General features: G+C 42.4%; 1 protein-coding gene across 1 annotated transcript in view; it reads left to right on the forward strand.

Annotated features, from left to right (window-relative positions):
• The window catches only part of LOC126336868 (protein NDNF), a 376,430-nt gene that overhangs the window by 308,484 nt on the left and 42,959 nt on the right, over window positions 1-24,987 (forward strand). The window contains exon 6 of the mRNA XM_050000973.1: window positions 14,605-14,832. Within this exon, the coding sequence (XP_049856930.1) occupies window positions 14,605-14,832 (228 nt within the window). The remainder of the gene's footprint in view (window positions 1-14,604; window positions 14,833-24,987) is intronic.

Consider the following 24,987-nt stretch of genomic DNA (forward strand, 5'->3'; position numbering starts at 1 on the left):
TGGACGGATTTGGAAGAAATGTGGAATGGTATTAGCTAATACCCTGAATTAACTGATAAGCTACTTTTAACACTGTGTACAAGATGTTTACTGATTTGAAGAATGAAACTTGAAATGTGGAACAATAGTAACTCTTAGAAAAAGCTATTTGCTTGTTGACTTTTGAACTACATCGTCTTTGTGAAAATGCTTTTATTGTGCAATGTAATGAATACAATTCTTATACAGTCCTATTAGTGTTTAAGTCATACCTTTGTATAAGCCTGTTGCATTTTTGCGCTGAGTGTCAGCCGTATCTTATAACTTCAGAGATGCTTGAAGACCAACAGCGACGGTGTCAATTAAATGCTATACGTCAGGAAGACGCTGTGCCTTTACATGTAGAATGTGGTAGGCTTTTGGTGAAGCTGGATTTGATTACGATATGCGAGGATATCCGCTAGTAACAAGCACACAGGTGAGGACAAACTATGTTGTCGTAGGTACGTACGAGTATTATAAAATTTGCGCTGCACCAAACTAGAAATTTGCTTATTTTCTCTCTTGATTTGTACTCCTCACTCTGAGTCACGGATTTGGATGAATTTTGGAAAGGAGATAGCCTATACCCTGAATTAACACAAAGGCTACCCTACATTCCGAAAATGATCACTGTTACTGTGGAAAGGTCCAGGTTACTGCTGTTCCCCTGGGATGGGTAAAGTAACTAAAAAAGTCATCCGTGAAAGTTAACTATGAAATGAAGCTTAGCATAGAGATTAGTTTTTAACTCTGTAGGATAAAATCATCACTAAACTCCGGAACAATGTGACGTTTGCACATGAAAATCTTTCTCAGCTTGAAAAATATTTTGGAAGTGTATTGGATTCTAATGTTATTGGGATTTTTAAACAACACTGACTTGGCTTTTCCGTTTGGATTTGAATTATTTACAATTTTTCGTAGATTTCGTTTGCCTCTAGTGTCTCAACGGTCCAGAAGAATTAATGTTGAGAATCTGGATTGTGGAAACTGAGTTGTAAGTGCCATGTATTCTGTCAACTTCTCCTACCGTCTTAAAATTTGGCGGTTTTCTTCTGATGAATCGGAAATTTCTGGGCTGCAAGAGGCTCGCACCTCAACACCTCCAAGAGTTAACTTTTGTGATGGTTCATACGCATGGATGCGTGGTTCCAGCATCAACGTTTCTTTGTAAATAACTGTTTAACCATGGGTAACCCATGGGGTGCAGCTACCGTTGTCTATAATTTTTACACGGAGACTGTCATTGTCACTGCTGGCTCTTAAAACTGCAACACGATTAAGACAACACGAACATCAAATTACCATACATGCACTACATGCTTGGACATGCAAACTACAAACATTTTAGCGCAACCATGCAAAACAGATTTAAAAAATTGGAGAAAAGTCAATCAAATGTTTTGTGTAATGATTCGTGTAAAAGTGAGGACTAAGAAACATTTGGAGCGTCTCATTTGCTTGACATAATTTGGATCGTTATTCAACGGCACATCAAATATTTCTCGAATCTGTTTTATTCGTTATCTTTTTACAGTTCTTTTTATTTTCAACTTTTTTTCAGAATGAATTATGTTATTGACGCATAATTTGTTTTCCTACTGTCTTCTGTTCTCAAAATGTCCTGAATATAGTCCTCGATCGAAAGAAACCCGTTTACCACAGAATTAAAAATTAAAAAAACAATTGCTCTCACTCTTATTTTTTAATTTTTATTTCTGAGGCAGTGATTTTATATCAGCTGGTCTGCCTCATGTATCGTTGTATCCAAATGATTTATGCATATTAAGCTGCATTCAGGTATGTGGTGCTGTACTAATAGTAATGTATATAGTGTAACTCATGTAAGACCTCCCTCAAACCTGTCATGTTATATCTTCACAGATCCGATGATGGCACCGTTAGTGTGTTGAAAAAACCGGTTATCTAGCAAACAGTGTTAAAGCGATCTTGGCTTTTGAATTATTTATACTTAGGATAGCGTGCTGGAGGGCGACGTCAAACCGGGTTCACCGAACCTCCAAAAATTATATCCGCCGCTGCGAGCAGACTTATGGGAGTGATTACAACACGGCCAGGCCCACTCGGAGCCGCTTAAAAATTCGACGCGAAAGGCGTCGGCCGGCAGGCGGCGCCCGCCACCGCGCCGCCCCAACAATAGGCATATCTCAGCAGCGGCGCGCTTGGCGCGCCGCCAGCTCTCGCCCGCTGAGTTAGCTCCCTCGAGAGCTACGGCGCTGTAATTGAACGCTAATGCCCGTGTCATCCACGCCCTGCGCACTCGGAATTCATCACGGTAATTCTCGCAATGCGTTTTCTACTACACATTCATGTATGCTGTCAGCGGAGAGATGTCCGTAATTAAATAAAGGAACGTGTCGTAAGATTACCATCGTGTTCCGAACGCCCATTATTTGAACCCGTGCGTCTTCCACGACTCTCTTTTTTTTCCTCCCTTTCTTTCTTTCTCTCTTTTTAGTCCTCCGGTTCCGTTTCTACGCTGTTGCAGCTTCATTCCATCTGCTTACACGAGTAAGCGACTGAAACGCGTTATTTATCTTTGCGCGTTATGTAAAGCTACCAGTACATGCGCTGAAGCACTCATTACACACCAGCATTCGCGTAACAGGTCTGGAGGTATTCGCCGCAGTTACCTGACGCTAGAGGGAAATAATTCACGACCCTCTGTGTTGTAAAATCTAAATGCGAAACTAAATTCGTGCATACTAAAACTGCCCTTTAATATTACTTCAGTTTATTTCAAAATAAATTTCTTGGGTGGTACGAATATTTCAAGAGCGTCAGTTATAAATTCGTCGCAATATGATTCAGCGTTAAACGGTATCTCTGCGTTTCCTTGAATTATGGACAAAGACAGCTCGCAACAATTTGCTTTTCATTCATATTTAAATTAATTAACATTTCTCTCGAAGAAAACACACTAAATTCTGCTCGGACCAAAGTTACTGAGGAGCTTCGGCTTGTGCGGTTGCGTTTAAGATATCTTTTTGGGGAGGGGGGGGGGGGGGGGGGGGGGGAAGGAGAGACCAAAAGACCGAACTGCGAGGTCATCGATCAAAATATCTTTACTGAATAAATAATCTACATCGCTTAACTTAATAAAATATCCATGGATGTAAAAAAAAGACCCCTGTCGTTACGTCACAGACTTGAATCTGACGTCCGCCATCTTACAGAGCTCGAAATGTTGGTTTCATCACATTTATACCTCGATGGTTCACCGCTGTCGTACTTCACCCTTATATCACTCTGATTTTCCCGTGCTCATTTTCGACCTTTGCGGTTTTCTATCGCCTTCGTGGTCGTATCCGAAACAGTATCAGGTGATCTGACTATGTGGAGACTTTGTTGTTTCATCAAAAATGACAGTCTGCATCATTCACGGGTGTACTAATCTATTCTATTGTAGTCTAAAGGTTAAATCAATCACATTTCATTCGTAAGTGAAGGCGTTCAAGTGATATTTTTTTACATGAATTATGGTTCCGCTGTTTACGTTTATTTTAGTTGTCTTCTAGCCCCCTAAACTCCTGTAACTCGCCACACACTGAATGACGTATCATAGGTAAGATTTCAAAGTGAGAAGATGTGTAAACTACAGTGAGACTAATGCACTGACAATCTAATAGAACAAGAACTCTATTCTGCTTGGAGGTATACCTCTGTGCAGTTCTGTTTCTTTGGCCTTTGGCCTTTCAATAGTTGTTCAAAAATGGTTCAAATGGCTCTGAGCACTATGGGACTTAACTGCCAAGGTCATCAGTCCCCTATAACTTAGAACTACTTAAACCTAACTAACCTAAGGACATCACACACATCCATGCTCGAGGCAGGATTCGAACCTGCTACCGTAGCAGTCACGCGGTTCCAGACTGTAGCGCCTAGAGCCGCTCTGCCACCCTGGCCGGCCAATAGTTGTTCATTTTGTTGACATGCACAAGATACGATAGAATGCTTTGCTTCTTTCCTCATTGCACACGTTTATGGGCTAGTAAAGATTTTTTTTTTTTTTCAAACGTGATCCTTAAAAATGTGCATGCTAGGTGAAAGGTGAAAATGTAACTAACGAGAAACAGTACCAGTAAGCAAACAATCACTGGTTTCGGAGTTCCAGCTTCGTTTTCTATAGATAAATATACAGTAAAATTGGAATAAAACTGATTACGAAAGCATTATTTTCATATCACATCATGCTCTTCTTGGTTATTCGACATATATCAACAGAAAGAGCAAGTTACATTAATGAAGCCAAACGTGTCTTGTTGCTAGGACAAATATGCATTCAGGAACAGGAAAACGTTCGAAATTGCCTTTCTGACACTGTGTTAATTCATATAGGCACTGTAGTTTTTACTACTTAAAACAGCTGTTGCGTGAACATGACTGAAATAATGAACAAGAAGCAATCGTAAATGGTAGTCTGCTAATGCTGTGAACTATTTAAGACGGTGGCAGGCCCTGACCACTGCGGCTTCAAAACAAGGTATAGCGTAAATCTATAGCACCATCTCCCCTCTCTCTTTATCTCCATGAAAATATCGGACTTGATAAACAAATAAGATCTGTGCAGGATCTATTAAACGGAAGAGACAAGTAATGACTATTAAGACTGGAAATAACTTAATATCAGTCCGCAAAACTGCACTAGCTTCAGCTAGTACAGCTACAAATTTTAGGTACTGTTGGACAGTAAAGGATATGAATTGACGTAAAGAAGGTTTGCTGAATCTGTACAACAATTATTATTTCAATCAAAATCTACACTTGCATTCATCAGAACATAGACAGTAATCACACAGACCAAGTTAAGATCAGACCACACAAGATAACGAAAGAGTAATGAACGACTCATTGTCGTGTAATAGAATATATAATAAAACATTAAACAAACCAGTAGCACTAGCTCCATACTCTACGCTTATTATTAGACAAACATGAAACTTTACATAAATTATTAGCACTGTAAGCTACGTTTATTTTTTTAAAATATGTATTTAAAATGATTTACAGAATGACAATAGTTCTTAAATTATTCAACGATTCTAAAGGAGATGTCACAGTACAGACACTGGTGAGAAATCGTCGTATGTGACCAAAAGGAACAGAGACATTGTACAGTATTAATAAATTTAATCTCGTTTACACTAGTACAGTGAAACTTCACTAATTCGTAGTAATTAAACCTAGTCCTAGAATAAGTTATTGATAGAAACGTTTTCTAAAATGTTTATCTGAAGCTGTAATTAAATAAAAACTAATAAAATGAAAACTAGATGAACTCTGTACACAGAGTTTCGGTGGAACCAAATGTACACAGCACCAGCTGTTGTCAAAATAGATTCAGTTGTTCGTTTTCAATTTTACACTAGTTCGTCTTGTTCTGGCACGAAGTCCGAAGTAAATCAAAGTCGAGTTAGCAATGCCAAAGACTGACACACTGGGAAGTCTGACACCCTGGGAAGAAGCATCAGCCAGAATTTACTCAAACACTTTCTTTTTATCTTCCGTCGGGCCTGACTGACTAATGGTAAAGCTCTTACCTGGCAGCCGAGAGATTGCAGGACGGAATTCCGGAAATTTTTCACTCTCCCTATAATCTATCCTTCACCTCTCACCGATGTGAGGAGTTGACAAGAACGACACGTGGTTCGGATTCTACATTAAACTGTAGTTTCCCTTCCCCCGGTTGGAAAGACTGGCACCTGGCATTCTTCTACACCAAATAATTATCTCCTCCACTTGAAAGGTTTTAATTTAATCTTAATATTCGTCTTATTTACGGTATTGTACTTCACGACACTTTAATACACTTTTAAGCAACAACATGGAAATTTAACACAACTAGACATGTGAGCTTCATAAGCGATCTGAACAGGCTTTGACTTCGTTGCGTGATTGCTGTAACGTAAAGGGTATATAAACACTATTTTAGTTGCATACCAATGTTAATATTGTTTTATCTGTAAAAATACTCAATGAAAGTCTAATAGTGAGCTAGATTCCCTGACTTATTTCATTAGTCTCATGAAATTCTAGAACATGGGAACTCCTTTACCATTTTGGATCTTCTTCTGATGTCTCTCTTTGGAGTTAGACGTTCGTCATACAGCCCTTAATTATTTGTGATGATAACTGGTACAATTTATGTGGCTAAATCAAACGTACGTCCAGGAGACGTTAGGAAGCCGTTGTACACTACTGACGGTGTGTTATGCTGAACTGAAGATTTATCGAGAAGGTAAAAATTTTTTTCGAATTAGTCGTTGGCAGCTGACATGACCTATGTGACTACTAAACATTTTGTACTTCTGCTTAACTTAATTCCTTTAACGCAAGATTTTGGCGTCTTTTCCCGTGTTGTGTGGTTTAACCAGTTGCAAGAGATAAATATAGATAAAGGTGACAAGCTGAACGGTTACTTCTCCGCAAGCTGCATTGTTGCAAGTATTACGTGTCATCTGTAACTGCTTAACTGATCACGGTCATTTCTTTGTTTCAACAGTATTTTCAGTAACGGAAGGTTAGCTGTTCTGAAATTCTTATGATTTTTACTCTCACGAAATACTTGCATGCTTTCCAAAGACAGGATTTGATCTCTATTGTTTCATACCACCTTTAAACAGGAGCACAATCAAGATCGTAAAAATACTTTGTTTCAATAAATGGCGCCACATTGTGGCCAACAGTGATTCATATATTACTCATTATCAGCCACAGATGAAGCGAATGAGAAAGAAGGAGGTGCGCTCAATATTTTACAATAAATCAGTTTGGCGAAAATTTGAGTGTGGCCTCAATTGCCTGAGACTGCAGTCAATTTCGGACCACAGGGCTCGCACGCTCTCTGGTAACGAAAGTATCAATCAAGAACTTTGACATCTGAGAGCGGATTTCCTGAAAAATGGCTACAAGGAGTCGCAAAGTCGGAGACCCCTACGTTCTATATCCTATGGACAATCAGCGGAACCAGAAGAGGATTCACAGTAGGACGCGGCCATTGCATTTGTTCCTTTTTATCGGGGAAGATAGCACGAATTCTCGGGGAACACCAAGTGAAGACGATCTTCAGCCTACAAGCCAAAATTCGCGCACTGCTTGGTGGACTACGGAAATACAGGGTCCCTCAGGTACCCCATCAATGTGGTAAGACGTTGTAGTGTTGAAGATCGTTGCCGGGAACACCAACGGCACGCCAGATTACAACATCCTAACAAATTGGCAAAACTACACGGAATGGATTATGACCACATCAGGGTTCTGACACAGACGAGCAACTTCTGGGCTTGGGCCATTAAGGAATCTATTGAGATTCGGGTAGGGGAAACGCTGATAAATCGTGATAGCGGGTACATTCTTAGTATGGCATGAGACCCTCCTATTTAATGCTCAAGAAGACAAATGAGGTACCAGATTTCAACCTGGCCTCGGGGGCAAATGGAGGAACAGCAGAGCTACAGCCGCCTGGGCGTAAACCTGGACGGAACATTGTTCCTGTGGGAAGTGGAGGTAGGGATTCGGGAGCGGACGGTCGATGGAGTGGCCGACCAGAGGGAGAGGGGGAGTAGATAAAAACCGCGGAGCTGTCCCCACATCCCCCAATCAATCAGTTCAACAGCACACTTCATGATGGCAACACGGTCGTTTGCCAAAATATTTTGCCCGTTGTAAAGCGACATCCGGTAATTCGTTCGTGAACTATATCGACGAGTTTAGGCTTGCTCTACGAACCTACATCACGCATTCTCCGACAGACAATGATCGTTCAGTAATGCAGTGAATGTTGTAGCCAATTTAAGCATTAAACGTGATTCTAGTGAGTTATTTAATCGTTTTTATTCCATTTGTTGCGAGTTGTCATCGCTGACAGTGGTGGCAAACAACAAATTCCACATAAGAGATTTAATATGCAGGGCGTCAAGCGCAAAGGACATGTATACACTACCGCAACTGTCGCTTGGAACTGCCGACAGTGCAGTCTCCCTCCTTGCCGCGACCTGTGCGGGCGCCATCGTTCGTCTGTAGCGCTATACAGTTCAGTTTCCGAAGTCCATGAACATATTGAGCACATATATTACATAGAGTCATGAAATTTCAGCTATCGGTTTAATATTGGCAAGATACGTAAAACGATGCAGATTATGTGGCACTCTGTGGGAATTAAGGGTAACACCTTCAGCAGTGCGTTTAAATCTCCTCAGATCCGACCAGTTTCGTTGACACACTGCACGTTCGTCAGGAACCTCAGCAGGCAAAAATTCGACCTGTAAGCAACTTCCATTGCTGACATAACAGGGAATAAAACTCAAACTCTGCGTTCGAAAACCTGTTCATGCATGAAGTACCCGATACACACGTGCTGTACTTAACTTCATGCTTGAGCAGGCCTGCGGATGCCGAGTTTAAGCTCTATCCTCGATTGTAGCAGTACGGCAAATTCTTTATAGTTCCAATTTTGCCAGTAAAGGGACTCGACGACGCTGCAATGTATCAGCGAAACCGGTCGCATTTTAATAGAGAGATTTAAATTCACCGCTCAAGGTGCTACCGTTAACTCTTGCATACTAATCTGTTAATGTCCCACACTCCATCCGAAATAGAAGATGGATATACGAAAGTCGGAGGTGGCATTCAATACCACTGCATAATAAAGAATTTACCCACAAAGGATTCAAGACTTACGAAAATATCTAGAATCGTTAAATGAATGATGAAGAGATTTATTTACTTCGTCTATTATTAGGCTGTGATAAGTGGAGAATCCGATTTCTCGCCCACGTGATTCGCGATTGCAGTACAGAGAATGAACCCTATTCATTCGTAATGGTGCAGTATAGCCGTGAATTCTCTGCCCTGCGATACTACGTTTAGTTATGTTGAGCAATCCGTTACTATGTAGTGCGTTACAAGCTAACTATTAAGTCGTAACCAGAGAATGCAGGAAGAAAATATCTTTGCAATTTTACAACACTAACACACGATTACCCACCAGCCAACCGTTCCGTGTGCATACACTAGAGCAGACACAGTCTAAGCACAAGACAAGTCTCAGTGCCCTTTGAGCGCTACGAACACCGGCCAGGGACTCTAATCTCTTAATGGCCAAGAAACTACTCACAAAAGAAACGTTTCCTGGAGGGCACAGGCCGTAAATGGGCTTATCGTCTGTTGAAGAGGAGTGAAACAAAACTGCCCATACAGATTTGTTCATGAATTCTGTGCTGCTGACATTTTTCCTGATGGCCATACTAGAATATTTTTGAATTTTATGTACCACAGATTCTGTGAGTCTTTTCTTACCATCTAATCCTCAGCCATCTTCCAATTTCTTTCCACTGATTGCAATTTTGAGTCGTCGCAACCTCGAATCCATTCGCTTTTGTACATGATCTATGCACTCCAGTTTAGTGATAGTTACATTTTCTCGATATGGCTTATCTTCGTGAACTGATTTGAAAAATTTTAAATTCCTCCTCCTAAATTATTGCAATGCCCTCAGAGGGGGGAGGGGGAGGGTGCTCAAAAAACCAAATTTCAGTCTTAGAACAGTTAAACGTACAAGATCACTCCCGCACAGTGTTTTGTTTAAACGAATGAACAAGCCAGAAATGAGGCAATAATATACATATATTATATACCACTGGAAAGAGGAAGTTTCGTAGATTTAGAACAATGAAAAAGGATTGAAACTTCAAAATTTCACCTGCCCGGGGTCTCTTATATTTTATTTATTTTATTTTTCACGTCTAGTTCCGTAGGACCAAATTGTGGAGCAAATATCAGTGGCCACGGAACGTGCCAGTACATTAAGTTGCACTTTTGAACGTGCGTTGGCAGCGGTGGTCCTTTACCATGGCCTGCTCGATCCTCATATATGTCCCCTCTGGACTTTTTTGTGTGGGGAGAGATGCGCAACGTTGTTTACACAACTCCTGTTGCATCAGAACAGGATCAGGTGTCCGGGATAGTAGCAGCAGCAGGAACAATTCAGGATACTCCTGGGGGTTTTGCCCCTGTGAGACAGAACATGATCCGACGGTGTAACATTTGTTTACGTGTCAATGGCGGCAATTTTGAAAATCTACTGTAGTTGAAATTTAGTTGCGTTAATGTGTTGTCTCTTGGTCATAAAAACATGGAAAGTGTTTGTTGGTTTAATTAATTTGCCGCCAGAGAAATCTTCCTCTACCGGTTTAAATACTCCTCATAGAAAAAAATGACATTAGGGAAAAATATTTGTTTTGGTGTGCCCTACAAGCTCCCAGAGTTTGTCGGTTTAAACACTTTCACCCTGTATTGATTTGTTTCCACATTTCCTTCGAAAGGACACATCCGTTGTTGATATCTGTTATGAAACGTCCCCTTTGAACAATTATACAAGACTGTGCTTAAACTGACACACAATATTTTTAGAGCAACGCAATCTGACTTTCAATAATCCCTACAAAAGAATGGCCCTGACTAACATTAACCTATACCTTTCACAAATCACTTACCTCACAAAAATCTTCGTTACTCGAACTACTGCAATACAGCGAGCGCCACTACTGCCAGCTAACTAAAAGAATCAAACTACGGAAGGCACTAACTACTGATAGGTATAGTTAGCAAATGAAAGATTTTAATACAGAACAAACAATGTATTTACCTTAATAGTCAAAATATATATGGTAGTTCATGACATCCAGCCTTACAAATTACAAAACTCCGCCATTTCTCTCCTCACATCAACCACTGCTGGCGGCTCGCCTCCAACTGCGCAACGCTACCCGCTGTTAGCATCCAGCTGCCGCCGCCCAACACTACAATGGCAGACAACAATGCAAACTAAACACACACTGCGCACAGCACAGCCAGTGATTTTTCATACCGAGCGCTAAGCGGCGTTACCAATAAGAAAACCTAAACAGCCTACTTACACTGTAAATGAAAAAATTCCAACATTCCTTTCTTCCTAGTATCCTCCAAGTTTTACGTCCGCATACTGTGTCCGTAACACTAGCAGAATACATACATTTCAGTCATTCTTGTCGATTGCAGTAACCGCAAGTCTCAGTGCCCTTTGAGCGCTACGATCACCGGCCAGGGACTCTAATCTCTTATTGGCCAAGAAACTACTCACAAAAGAAACGTTTCCTGGAGGGCACAGGCCGTAAATGGGCTTATCGTCTGTTGAAGAGGAGTGAAACAAAACTGCCCATACAGATTTGTTCATGAATCCTGTGCTGCTGACATTTTTCCTGATGGCCATACTAGAATATTTTTGAATTTTATGTACCACAGATTCTGTGAGTCTTTTCTTACCATCTAATCCTCAGCCATCTTCCAATTTCTTTCCACTGATTGCAATTTTCAGTCGTCGCAACCTCAAATCCATTCGCTTTTGTACATGATCTATGCACTCCAGTTTAGTGATAGTTACATTTTCTCGATATGGCTTATCTTCGTGAACTGATTTGAAAACTTTTAAATTCCTCCTCCTAAATTATTGCAATGCCCTCAAAGGGGGGAGGGGGAGGGTGTTCAAAAAACCAAATTTCAGTCTTAGAACAGTTAAACGTACAAGATCACTCCCGCACAGTGTTTTGTTTAAACGAATGAACAAGCCAGAAATGAGGCAATAATATACATATATTATATACCACTGGAAAGAGGAAATTTCGTAGATTTAGAACAATGAAAAAGGATTGAAACTTCAAAATTTCACCTGCCCGGAGCCTCTTATATTTCATTTTATTTATTTTATTTTTCACGTCTAGTTCCGTAGGACCAAATTGTGGAGCAAATATCAGTGGCCATGGAACGTGCCAGTACATTAAGTTGCAACAGAAAATTAATTGTAGATAAAATAAAATGTTTATGAATCCTGAAAAGACGACCAGGTATAAGTTTATATAAACGCCATCAACAATGTAACACAGAAATAACCTTAATTTTTCAAGGCACTCCTGAACAGAATAGAAGGAGTGACTCGTGGGGAAACCCTTCAGTTCACATTTGAAAGTGCGTGTATTACTGCTAAGATTATTTAAGACTTGTGAAAGCTTACTGAAAGTGGATGCAGCAGAATACTACACGACTTTCGCACCAAGAGTTAATGAGCTGCGATCCAAATGTAGATTGGATTTCTGTCTAGTATTAACTGAGTAAAAGCTGCTAATTGCTAATTCTTGGGAATGAGCTGATATTGTTAAGAAGAAACGATGTTAAAGTAAGAAATATATATCAATATAATAGAGGGAAACTTCCACGTCGGAAAAATATATCTAAAAACAAAGATGATGTGACTTACCAAACGGAAGCGCTGGCAGGTCGATAGACACACAAACATACACACAAACTCAAGCTTTTGCAACCAACGGTTGCTTCATCAGGAAAGAGGGAAGGAGAGGGAAAGACGAAAGGATGTGGGTTTTAAGGGAGACGGTAAGGAGTCATTCCAATCCCGGCAGCGGAAAGACTTACCTTAGGGGGAAAAAAGGACAGGTATACACTCCCACACACACACATATCCATCTGCACATACACAGACACAAGCAGACATTTGTAAAGGCAAAGAGTATATATATACACTCCTGGAAATTGAAATAAGAACACCGTGAATTCATTGTCCCAGGAAGGGGAAACTTTATTGACACATTCCTGGGGTCAGATACATCACATGATCACACTGACAGAACCACAGGCACATAGACACAGGCAACAGAGCATGCACAATGTCGGCACTAGTACAGTGTATATCCACCTTTCGCAGCAATGCAGGCTGCTATTCTCCCATGGAGACGATCGTAGAGATGCTGGATGTAGTCCTGTGGAACGGCTTGCCATGCCATTTCCACCTGGCGCCTCAGTTGGACCAGCGTTCGTGCTGGACGTGCAGACCGCATGAGACGACGCTTCATTCAGTCCCAAACACGCTCAATGGGGTACAGATCCGGAGATCTTGCTGGCCAGGGTAGTTGACTTACACCTTCTAGAGCACGTTGGGTGGCACGGGATACATGCGGACGTGCATAGTCCTGTTGGAACAGCAAGTTCCCTTGCCGGTCTAGGAATGGTAGAACGATGGGCTCGATGACGGTTTGGATGTACCGTGCACTATTCAGTGTCCCCTCGACGATCACCAGAGGTGTACGGCCAGTGTAGGAGATCGCTCCCCACACCATGATGCCAGGTGTTGGCCCTGTGTGCCTCGGTCGTATGCAGTCCTGATTGTGGCGCTCACCTGCACGGCGCCAAACACGCATACGACCATCATTGGCACCAAGGAAGAAGCGACTCTCATCGCTGAAGACGACACGTCTCCATTCGTCCCTCCATTCACGCCTGTCGCGACACCACTGGAGGCAGGCTGCACGATGTTGGGGCGTGAGCGGAAGACGGCCTAACGGTGTGCGGGACCGTAGCCCAGCTTCATGGAGACGGTTGTGAATGGTCCTCGCCGATACCCCAGGAGCAACAGTGTCCCTAATTTGCTGGGAAGTGGCGGTGCGGTCCCCTACGGCACTGCGTAGGATCCTACGGTCTTGGCGTGCATCCGTGCGTCGCTGCGGTACGGTCCCAGGTCGACGGGCACGTGCACCTTCCGCCGACCTCTGGCGACAACATCGATGTACTGTGCGTGTGATCATTGCTTGTACAGCCCTCTCGCAGTGTCCGGAGCAAGTATGGTGGGTCTGACACACCGGTGTCAATGTGTTCTTTTTTCCATTTCCAGGAGTGTATATATACTGCACGCCTTTCTGCACAATGTCACTAAAAACAGACTAATGCTCAGGGGTCGACAAGAATTTCGCGAACTTCCACCACTTATTGCCAGAACTGCCAGTTTCTGAGCCAAAAATACCCTTTGATAATGGGAAGAGTTACCCCAAAAACTAATACTATTCGTCACAAACGAATTAAAATGAGCAATGTAAACAACTTTTCGTGTCAAACTATCACTTACTTTAGATACTGTTCAATAGCAAAAGTGGTAGCATTAAGTCTTTGAACAATATCCTGAAAATGGGCTTTCCAAGGCAGTCTACTATTTATCTGAACCCTAGAAATTTGAACTGTTCAGTCTTACTAATGAAATGCGCACTCTGTATAATTAAAATGTAGGGCTTAGTTGAGTTGTACGTTAGAAACTGTAAAAACTGAGTCTTTATGTGATTCAGCGTTAGTTTATTTTCTACAAGCCATGAACCTTTTGTCTTGAACTGTAGGCTACTATTTGAGGCAATGCATACGTTGCACGCAACATCCTTTACCACCAAGCTAGAGTTGCAAACAGAAATATTTTATAATCACCTGTAATATATAAATAAGGAACAGGAGTGGCCCCAGCATTGATCCCTGGGGTAACCCCCCCCCCTCTCCCCCCCCCCCCCCCATTTAACTGTGTCCCATTCGAACTCGACATCATAGGCACACTGTGGAGAATGACCTTTTGCTGTTTGTTCTTAAAGCAAGAGGTGAAACAGTTATGAGCTACTCCCCGTAACTGTGATATTGAGTCCGTGTGTATTCCTCTTGTTGCTGACTGCAGAAAGGTGCTGAGTGGGTGTGTGTGCTGGGCAGGTGACGTGCGTGGGCCACAAGACGCAGTACACGCTGTGCCACCTGCAGCACGGCAAGGTGTACCACGTGAACCTGTTCGCCGTGAACAAGCGCACCAACCTGAGCTTCCCGTACGGCAGCACGACGCTCAAGTACGAGCAGCGCGCCCGGCCGGTCGCGCTCAGGGACGGAAAGCGCGCCAGCGTGAACCTGCGACACCTCGACGGCCGCGCCTCCTTCAAGTTCAAGGTACGTCCGCCGGCGCTCAGCTGCAGGCCTCTGCGGATAAAAGCCGGCGCCTCTGTTGACGAAGATATCCGCGGGTATGTCAGAAGACATCCCAAATAATAATTACGTGAGGTTCAAAGTTAATGCACTTTACCTACATTACGATTTCCTTTTGTATGCATTGCCTGAGATCCATAATAACTGTTATTGTTTTAAGTCACTATTATTACGTGACGGAATGACACTGTACAGGGTGAAAAGTATTTACACCGACAAACTCTGGGAGGTTGTATGGGACATCAAAACAAATATTTTTCGCTAATGTCATTTTTTCCTATGAGTATTATTTAAACTGGTGGAGGCCGTATCACGCTCTTCAGTTGTTAGGGGCCGTATTACGATTTTCAGTTGTAGGCAACTGCTGTCCACCAGTGTAGTAGGGCATTGTCTCTGTTTACTAATAGACTGAGTGATACACCTGGAGTGAGTACGCTGATATAGTTGGTGCGTACTACGTAGCGCACCACAACGGACGAGATGAACAGCGGGTTCATCAACAACAATATCCTAATCGCCGTATCCCGCATCATACGACCTTTACTACTGTGTACCAACGTCTGCGCGAGACAGGGTCATTTAGCAGAATACCTGGACAGGGGCGCCGTCGCGCACTATGAACGCTGCAATTTGAGGAAGCTGTCTTGCAGCGTGTGGAGTGGAATCCTTCAATCAGCACTCGTGCAGTTGCACGTAACATGGGTACGAATCAGACGAATGTACGAACAGTCCTTCGAGAGAAATTATTACATCCATTTCACTTACAGCGTGTCCACAACCTCGAACCAGTTGGTTATCCACCCAGAGCACAGTTTTCGCAGTGGTACCTGGAACAGTGTGAAATTCATCCTACATTTCCATCGTCTGTGTTGTTTACCGACGAAGCAACGTTCGGGCATGATGGAGTCTTCAACATGCACAGTTCGCATGTTCGGAGTGAGGATAACCCACATGCCACACTTACTACCGCTCAACAAGCGCGTTTCTTCGTTAATGTTTGGGCCGGTGTTGTTGGGGACTGTTTAATTGGACCGTATCTGCTACCTAGGCCATTAAATGGCAGGCACTATTACAATTTTCTCGCCAGAGCATTGCCAGAATTGCAGGAAGACGTCCCACTCGCCACAAGACGAGGCATGTGGTTTCAATATGACGGGGCGCGGCACATTTCAGTCGTCGTGTGCGTCGATTCCTGGACCGACGGTTCCCAGAAACGTGCGTTGGCAGAGGTGGTCCTTTACCATGGCCTGCTCGATCCCCAGATATGTCCCCTCTGGACTTTTTTGTTGCGTCAGAACAGGATCGAGTTGCCGGGATAGTAGCAGCAGCAGGAACAATTCAGGGTACTCCTGAGGGTTTTGCCCGTGTGAGACAGAACATGATCCGACGGTGTAACATTTGTTTACGTGTCAATGGCGGCATTTTTGAAAATCTACTGTAGTTGAAATTTAGTTGTGTTAATGTGTTGTCTCTTAGTCATAAAAACATGGAAAGTGTTTGTTGGTTTAATTAATTTGCCGCCAGAGAAATCTTCCTCTACCGGTTTAAATACACCTCATAGAAAAAAATGACATTAGGGAAAATATTTGTTTTGGTGTGCCCTACAAGATCCCAGAGTTTGTCGGTTTAAATACTTTTCACCTTATATTGATTTGTTTCCTCATTTCCTTCGAAGGGACACATGCGTTGTTGATATCTGTAAATGAAAAAATTCCAAGATTCCTTTCTTCCTAATATCCTCCAAGTTTTACGTCCGCATACTGTGTCCATCGCACTGGCAGCACACATACATTTCAGTCATTCTTGTTTCGTTTGCAGTAACCGCAAGATTACAGGAGCTTAGTAGTGCGAGAATTATCGTACGATGAGTTTAACAGCTCGTCCTTCCAAATTTCTCACAAGAATTATACACAGAAGTATGGAAAAGAAAATTGGGGATGTTTTAGACGACGATCAGTTTGGCTTTAGGAAACGTAATTGTGCCAGAGTGGCAGTTCTGACGAAGGTTCATAAAGGAAGCAAGAATAAAGAAGATTCAAGACACATTAACATGATTTGTCGAAATGAAAAAAGCTTTCGACAATGTGAAATTATGTAAAATGTACGAAATGGTGAGAAAAATAGCGGTAAGCTATAGAGAAAGAGGTTAATACACAGTATGTGCAAGAGGCAAGAGCAATGATGTAAATAGAAGAAAGGTTCAAGAATGGAATTATAATCAAGATGAAAGGGTATTAATGATAAGGTTCGCTTGTGACATTGCTGTCCTTAGTGAAAGTGAAAAAGAATTAGAGGATCTCGTGAATGGAATGAACAACCTAATGAGTACAGAATATGGATTGAGATTATAACGGAGAAAGGCGGAATTTATGAGAATCAGCAGAGATGAGAATAGCAAGAAGCCTAACATCAGGATTGGTGATCATGAAGTAGATGAAGTTAAAGAATTTTGCTACCTAGCCAGCGAAATAACCAGGGACGGACGGAGCAAGCACGACATCAAAAGCAGACTAGCAAAAGCAAAAGTGCGTTCCTCGCAAAGAGAAGTCAACTAATATCAAATATAGGACTTAAAATAAGGAAGAAATTTCTGAGAAAGTACGTCTGGAGTACAGCATTATATGGTAGTGAAAGATGGACCACTGGAAAACCGGAACAGAAGAAAATAGACTGATTTGAGATGTAGTACTACAGACTAATGTTAAAAATTAGGTGGACTGGTGAGGCAATGAATGAGAAGGTTCGACGCAGAATCGGAGACTAAAGAAATATACGCAAAACACTGACAAGAAGGTGGGACATGATGGTAGGACATGTCTTCATATCACGGAATAACTTCGATGGTACTAGAGGGAGCTATAGAGGGTAAAAACTGTAGAGGAAGACAGGGATTCGAATAGGTCCAGCAAACAACTGGGGGTGTAGATTTCAAGTGTTATTCTGTGATGAAGAGGTTGGTACAGGAGAGGAATTTGTGGCGGGCCGTATCAAACCAGTCAGAAGACTGATGACGCAAAAAAAAAAACTCATCTGTAAAGCAGTCTGCATACAGAACAGTAATGCGATCCATTCTTGAATAGTGGGATACCCAGTAGCTCGAATTGAAGGAAGACATTGAAGCAATTTTAAGGCGTGCTGCTAGATTACCGGTAGATTCGATCAGCACGCGTGTATTACGGAGATGCTTCGTGAACTCAAATGGAAATCATTGTAGGAATGACAATGTTCTTTGCGCGAAACACTGTTGATAAAATTTAGAAAACCTTATTTGAGGGTGCATATACAACAGTTTTACTACCGCCAACATAAGCGTCGCGTATCGCGAAGATGGGACAAGAGAAAGTAGGGCTCGTTCTGAGGAATAGTGATACAAGGTAACCTCCGCCATGTGCCGTACAGTGGCTTCCGGATTATGTATTTAGATATATAGTGTGTCCTACACAAAGCGCAGTTTTTAACTGAGTGTCACTTTCAGTTTTTTACGTTACCGAACCTTAAATTTAAGTGACTGTTATCTGCTGTTATTTCGATTACCGATTGTCTTTGTCAGTGGGTATTTGTGCTTATTATTATCAGCTACTATGGAGAGAATACGCGATAGATCAACACATCCAGATTTTTAAAACGCATTTCAAGTACAGTGAATGCTCTGCAAGAGACCGTTCGAAGACTTCGTCGAATTTTTGGTAGGCGAAATGCGCCTAATGTGTAAACACTGCAGGGACTGATAAGGAAATCTGAAGATACAGGATCGTTCTCGTCATTCGATATAGAATGAAAGCGTCGCCACGAGTCTAGTGGAGTGTATTCGCCGCCGTTGTCAACAGTTAGCCATTCCGAGAAACAGTGTGCATCGAAGTTTAACGAAAGATATACATTTGCATCCTTACACGATCCAATTAACACAAGGCGATGGACCATTTGAATCGTCGAATATTTTCCAGTTGGGTATTCACAAAACAGGAATTCAACAGTGATTTTTATAAGAAAATAATCTTCAGTGACGAAGCACACTTCCAGCTTGATGTTTATGTGAATAAACAAATTTGTCGGATTTGGGGCACAGAGAATCCTCGCATGGTTCTATATCCATAATGAGTCACTGTTTGGTGGGGTTTAAGGGCTGACGGACTAACTGTGTCGTCCTTTTTTGAAGACGAGTATGGAAAAGCAGTGACTGTGACCTGATAACACATTTATTATGGCCGAAATTGCAAGAATTGAATGTGGAATAAATGTGGTTGCAACAATATGGAGCAGACTGCCACACAGCCGTTGAAACAACAAGATTGCTGAAAGAAAGATTCCCATCGTAACGGCGATCGGAACTGGCCACAGAAATCGTGTGATTTGACACGACGTGATTTCTTGTAGGGATATGTCAAATCTTGTCTTTATGTGAACAGTCCAAGAACCGTCGGCAGAACTTAGACGAGTAATGGGTCAAATTCAAGCGGAAATTTGCTCCAGAGCCCGAAAATATTGGCCACAGAGTAGCTGTATGGTTCAAATGGCTCTGAGCACTATGGGACTCAACTGCTGAGGTCATCAGTCCCCTAGAACTTAGAACTACTTAAACCTAACTAACCTAAGGACATCACACACATCCATGCCAGAGGCAGGATTCGAACCTGCGACCGTAGCAGTCGCACGGTTCCGGACTGCACGCCTAGAACCACGAGACCACCGCGGCCGGCGAGTGGCTGTATGCAGACGAAATCACAGATGACATTTGCCTGACATTTCGTGTTCAATTTCAGCCTTTGTGGTTCATACTGACATAATAACACTAGACCGAGCGAGGCGGCGCAACGGTTAGCACGATGGACTCACATTCGAGAGTACGACGGTTAAAACCCACACCCGACCATCCTGATTTAGGTTTCTCATGATTTCCCTACATCGTTTCAGGCAAATGCCAGAATGGTTCCTTTGAAAGGGCACAGCTGACTTCCTTCCCCTTCCTTCCCTAGCCCGGTGGAACTGATGACCTCTCCGTTTGGTCCCCTGCTCCAAATCAAGCAATCAGCCAATAACACTAGCAGTTTTCAAGTAAACAATGTGTTTTATTATTGAATTAACAATTGTGTTCTTTATGGGAGACCCTACAGGTGTTATTAGACATTGTAAGGAATGATAATTTGCGTGGGGAATCCTGTGTACTGAGTACACAGCACTAGGGCAGCCATTGTCCGTGTTCTGCTCGAACAGACTCCTCGGGGACCAAGATAACAACGGTCTTCCGTGCATTCGAAGCCGTGTGCTACCAGCCAAGAGCCACCAATTGTCATACAAGACACACGCTGCAAGTGTCACCGATTGCGTTCCTCCCTGATGGACTGCGTGCGGTCCACGGCAGCTGCTCGCTTCGACGCGGGTAGCGCCGTCGCAGCGAGAGAACTACTCTGGCGTTGGCGCCACCTGCTGAGTGAGGCGCGGATTCACGGCACAATATGAAACTTTTGTTTACACTACGCGTTGCTCTATACAAGCTCCTAAGGTACAAATGTGACTGAATGAATCCCATTAACTCCGAAAAATTAACAGAAACTTTCTAAAAATAACTGTAAAAACAGACCATTGTAATTTCTGACTACACTGAGAACACGCCTTTGTCGGCCTGAATATTGCAAGCCAGTTGCCCAATCGTTGATTCCAAAAATCTTTCTCCCTACGCCATGAAAGGAAGTTGAAATTGACCAACTGGAGGGCACCACTCACCTATTCGGTCCTTCCTCACATTTGTGTTCGTGACTGAATGGGAATGACATGTACTTCATGATATCCACCAAAAGTTGAGCGCTGCCTCCGGCTCGAGGATACGTCTTTTGCGTACACCAGTATCTTTGTGGGGCAAACAGATTCACAGGAAAAACATTTTTTGTCTTGATCATGGTATTTTATTTACAGTATTACACTTCAGGCGTTTCGACGTTATGCCATTTCCAAAGGAACTGCAGTAAAATGGGTATCAGTGACAAAATGTGATAACAACCAAAATATTAAGTACATCGTGAGAAGCGAATGAAACTGGACACTTACCTTTGAAAATGGCGTAACGCCGAAAAGCGTAAGATATAAGAAAAGTCATTAAAATGCAGTGGTCAGGGCAGAGAGTGTTATTATAAAGCAACTAGATGACGGCGATATACCGTAGATGCAACATATCTCCGTACGCATGTGCAGTACTGTGTTTGATTACTGATCAGAAAGTCCTCGCTCACGGGTTCGAATCCCATCACCGCTTAAATTTTGAGTAAATATCATCAGCAATGGCGGCCGAAGACTTAAGCCATAAGAAGTCACCCTCATTCAGGCAACTGCCTTGTCAAAGAGGGCGGAGGAGAGAATAGAGGTTCAGGGCACACTCTTGTCCTTGAGGTGGACAGGAGCAAGAATCAGCAATGATCAACGACATGAGGGTGCACAAGGCAGTGCATTAGAGACACATAATGTGTACCCACAGGACATGTGACGTGTAACTGGAAAAGCATTACGTTGATCTCTCGATTTTCAAAAGATCCCAGACTAGTCGCCCACTTCGATCTCCGGAAGGGGACTACCAATGGTGAGATGACCGTGAGAAAAAGATCGAATAACCAACGGAAGGATAACGTCCTACGAGTCGGAGCGTGGAATATCAGAAGTTCGAATGTGGCAGGGAAACTGGAAAATCTAAAAAAGTAAATTCTAAGACTCAGTCTAGATGTAGTATGGACCAGTGAAGTGAAATAGAAAGAAGACAAGGGTTGCTGGTCAGATGAGCATAAGGGCAATCAACAGCAGCAAAATATAACTGGAGTAGGATTCATTATGAATAGGAGAAAAGGCAAAGAGTGTGTTACTGTGAACAGATCACTGACACCGTTGTTCTCATCAAAATCGACAGCAAACCAACACCGACAACAATAGTTCCGGTATAGTGTTGTCCTCATCAGAATCGACAGCAAACTAACACCGACAGCAATAGTTCAGGTTTACACGTCGTTGTCGCAAGCCAAAGAGGTAGAGAAAGTATATGAATATACTGAACAGGTAATTCAGCACGTAAAGAGAGATGAAAATCTAATAGTCATGGGGACCTGCATTTGTAGGAATAGAAGAAACGTTTCGGGAGAGTTAGGGCTTGATATTAGGGATGAGAGAGGAGAAAGACAAATTCAGTTCTGCAGCACATTTCAGCTTCTAATAGGGAATACTCTATTCAATAATCACAAGAGGAGGAGGTATGCATGGAAAAGGCCGGGAGATTACATCATGGCCGGTCAGAGATCCCGAAGTCAGAAATTGAGGCGTTCCCAGAAGCGGATATAGACTCATATAATTTAGTAGTAATGAAGAGCAGGCTGCAGTTTTGAGCCTAGTCAGGAAGAATTAGTGCACAACGAACTGGGATACGGAAATCCTGAGTAGTGAGGCGATACGCTTGAAGTTCTCTGAGGCTGTAGATACTGCTATAGCGAATAGCTCAGTTGGTACTTGAAGAGGAATGCACATCTCTAGAAACATCAAGCACAGAAATAGGAAATAGAAACATAGTTACAAAGAAAGTAACTTCGAAGGAATCATGGGTAACAGAAGAAATACTTCAGCTGATCGATGGAAGAAGGACGTACAAAAACGTTCAAGGAAATTTAGGACTGCCGAAATACAATCGCTTAGAAATGAAATAAATAGGAAGTGCAGGAAAGCTAAGGTGAAAGGGCAGCACGCAAAATGACTGCCGGAAGTCCTGACTCAGCATAGAGTAAAGCAAGAGTGGGAGCACTGGGAATTCCACCGTTAAATGCAAAGGAGGGAGCGGGTAGGTGGGAAGAGTACATTGAAGGCCTCTGTGATGGGGAAGACTTGTCTGGTGACGTGCTAGAAGAAGAAACAAAAGTCGATATAGAAGAGATAGGGATCAAATATTAAAATCATAATTTCGAAGAGACTTGGAAGATTTAGGATCAAAAAGGCAGAAGGGATAGATAACATGCCATCGCAATTTTTAACATCATTACGGGAAGTGGCAACAAAAGCCTGTGCATGTTGGTGTGTAGAATGTATAAGTCTGCCGATGTACCATCAGACTTTCGGGAAAACATCATCCAAACAATTCTGAAGGTTGCATGAGGCGGCAGTTGCGAGAATTATCGCACAATCAGCTTAACAGCTCATGCACCCTAGCTGCTAATAATATACAGCAGAATGGAAAAGAAAACTGAGGATGTGTTAGATGACGATTGCTTTGGCTTTAGGAAATGTAAAGGTACCAGACAGGGAATTTTCACGTTGTGGTTGATAATGGAAGCAGAACTGAAAAAAAGTCTAGAAACGTTTATGGGATTTATCGACCTGGAAAAAGCGTTCACAGTGTCAAAGGGTGCAAGATGTTCGAAACTCGGAGAAAAAACAGGGGTAAGCTAAAGGGAAAGACGGGTAAGATACAATAAATACAAGAACCAAGAGGAAACAATAACAGGTAGGGTGAAAAACAAAGTGCTCGGATTACAAAGAATGTAAGACCGGTATCCAATCTTTCGCCCCTATTGTTCAATTTGTACCTCGACGAAGCAATGACGAAAATATAAGAAAGGTTCAAGAGTGGAATTAAAATTAATGGTGACAGGTTATCAATGATAAGACATTACTGTCCTTAGTGAAAGTGAAGAAGAATAACAGGATCTGCTGAATGGAATGAGCAGCCTAACGAGTACAGTACAAGGATTGAGAGTAACTCTCTCCAGTATTTCATTGGTAATCTCTTGATGTCCCAGAATGTGTCCTACCAATCGAACCCATCTTCTAGTCAGATTGTGCCACAAATTTCTTTTTCCCCAATATCTATTCAGTACCTCCTAATTAGCTACGTGATCTACCCATCTAATCTTCAGCATTCATCTGCAACATCACATTTAAAAATCCTCTATTCTGTTATATGTTCACCTCGCTATCTGGAACATAGTGTTGAAGAAATAAATTAAAAAGTAGCTCCACTCTCCAGGTCGCAATCAGTTTTTCGGTCAGTTTCACTTCTGCGTTCCACCATGAAGAACTCCAGCTACAAATTATTTGCTCTTCATTTCTTTTCCAACCGTGAAAAACATTGTGGGAGACGGACGTTAGACACGAATGAGTTCTGAAACTCATTTTTTCGAATAAAGTTTAAATCTACTTCCTTGTCGACTGAGTTTACAGCCACCTTTACTTAATTAACATTAACATATGTCAAAAATGCAACATTATCGTGCTAGGTGAATGTATAATTAATAGCAATCCATAAAAAACCATTACAGTCTGACTAATCCATCGACTCGATCACCTTGTGCAAACCGTTGAGCAATGAAAAGGCTCCAAAATATATCCCAGATACCTCAGCAACAATATTTCTACGTCTTATTAAAGGCAGTTTGAATGTTCTGGTAAGTTCCTAACTCAATATACTCCGTGGTACACAGGATATCTGAATACATATGTTTATTCCACTACCGTTTTCGATATCAGATCACCATCACAGTGTTAATATTTTGCAGTTTGCGAGTGCATGTGGCCTTAATGCTTTCGTTCTAAGCGCCTCATAAATTTAATATTTACAATACCATGCACAATCAGTAATTGCTGCCACATTAAAAGATGCATTTCACAACTGAAGGATAGGACCCAAGGAAAAGAAACCCATTATCCCCGAAATGTCTCTGGCCTCGGTCGCTGCAGTGTGTAAATCCGATTTTACAGACATGAACACGTTACACCATTATTCTTTGGTAAGGGATCGACAAAACTTCGCCACTAGTTTCGTCACGAGAGGTACAGTGTTTGTGGCGCGACGTTGTTTGTTTTTCATGTGACACCTGCGATCTACAGAAATACACTCCTGGAAATGGAAAAAAGAACACATTGTCACCGGTGTGTCAGACCCACCATACTTGCTCCGGACACTGCGAGAGGGCTGTACAAGCAATGATCACACGCACGGCACAGCGGACACACTAGGAACCAGGTGTTGGCCGTCGAATGGCGCTAGCTGCGCAGCATTTGTGCACCGCCGCCGTCAGTGTCAGCCAGTTTGTCGTGGCATACGGAGCTCCATCGCAGTCTTTAACACTGGTAGCAGGTAGCGACAGCGTGGACGTGAAC

The sequence above is a fragment of the Schistocerca gregaria genome, chromosome 2 (genome assembly GCF_023897955.1).
Source record: "Schistocerca gregaria isolate iqSchGreg1 chromosome 2, iqSchGreg1.2, whole genome shotgun sequence".
NCBI classification, from domain to species: domain Eukaryota; kingdom Metazoa; phylum Arthropoda; class Insecta; order Orthoptera; family Acrididae; genus Schistocerca; species Schistocerca gregaria.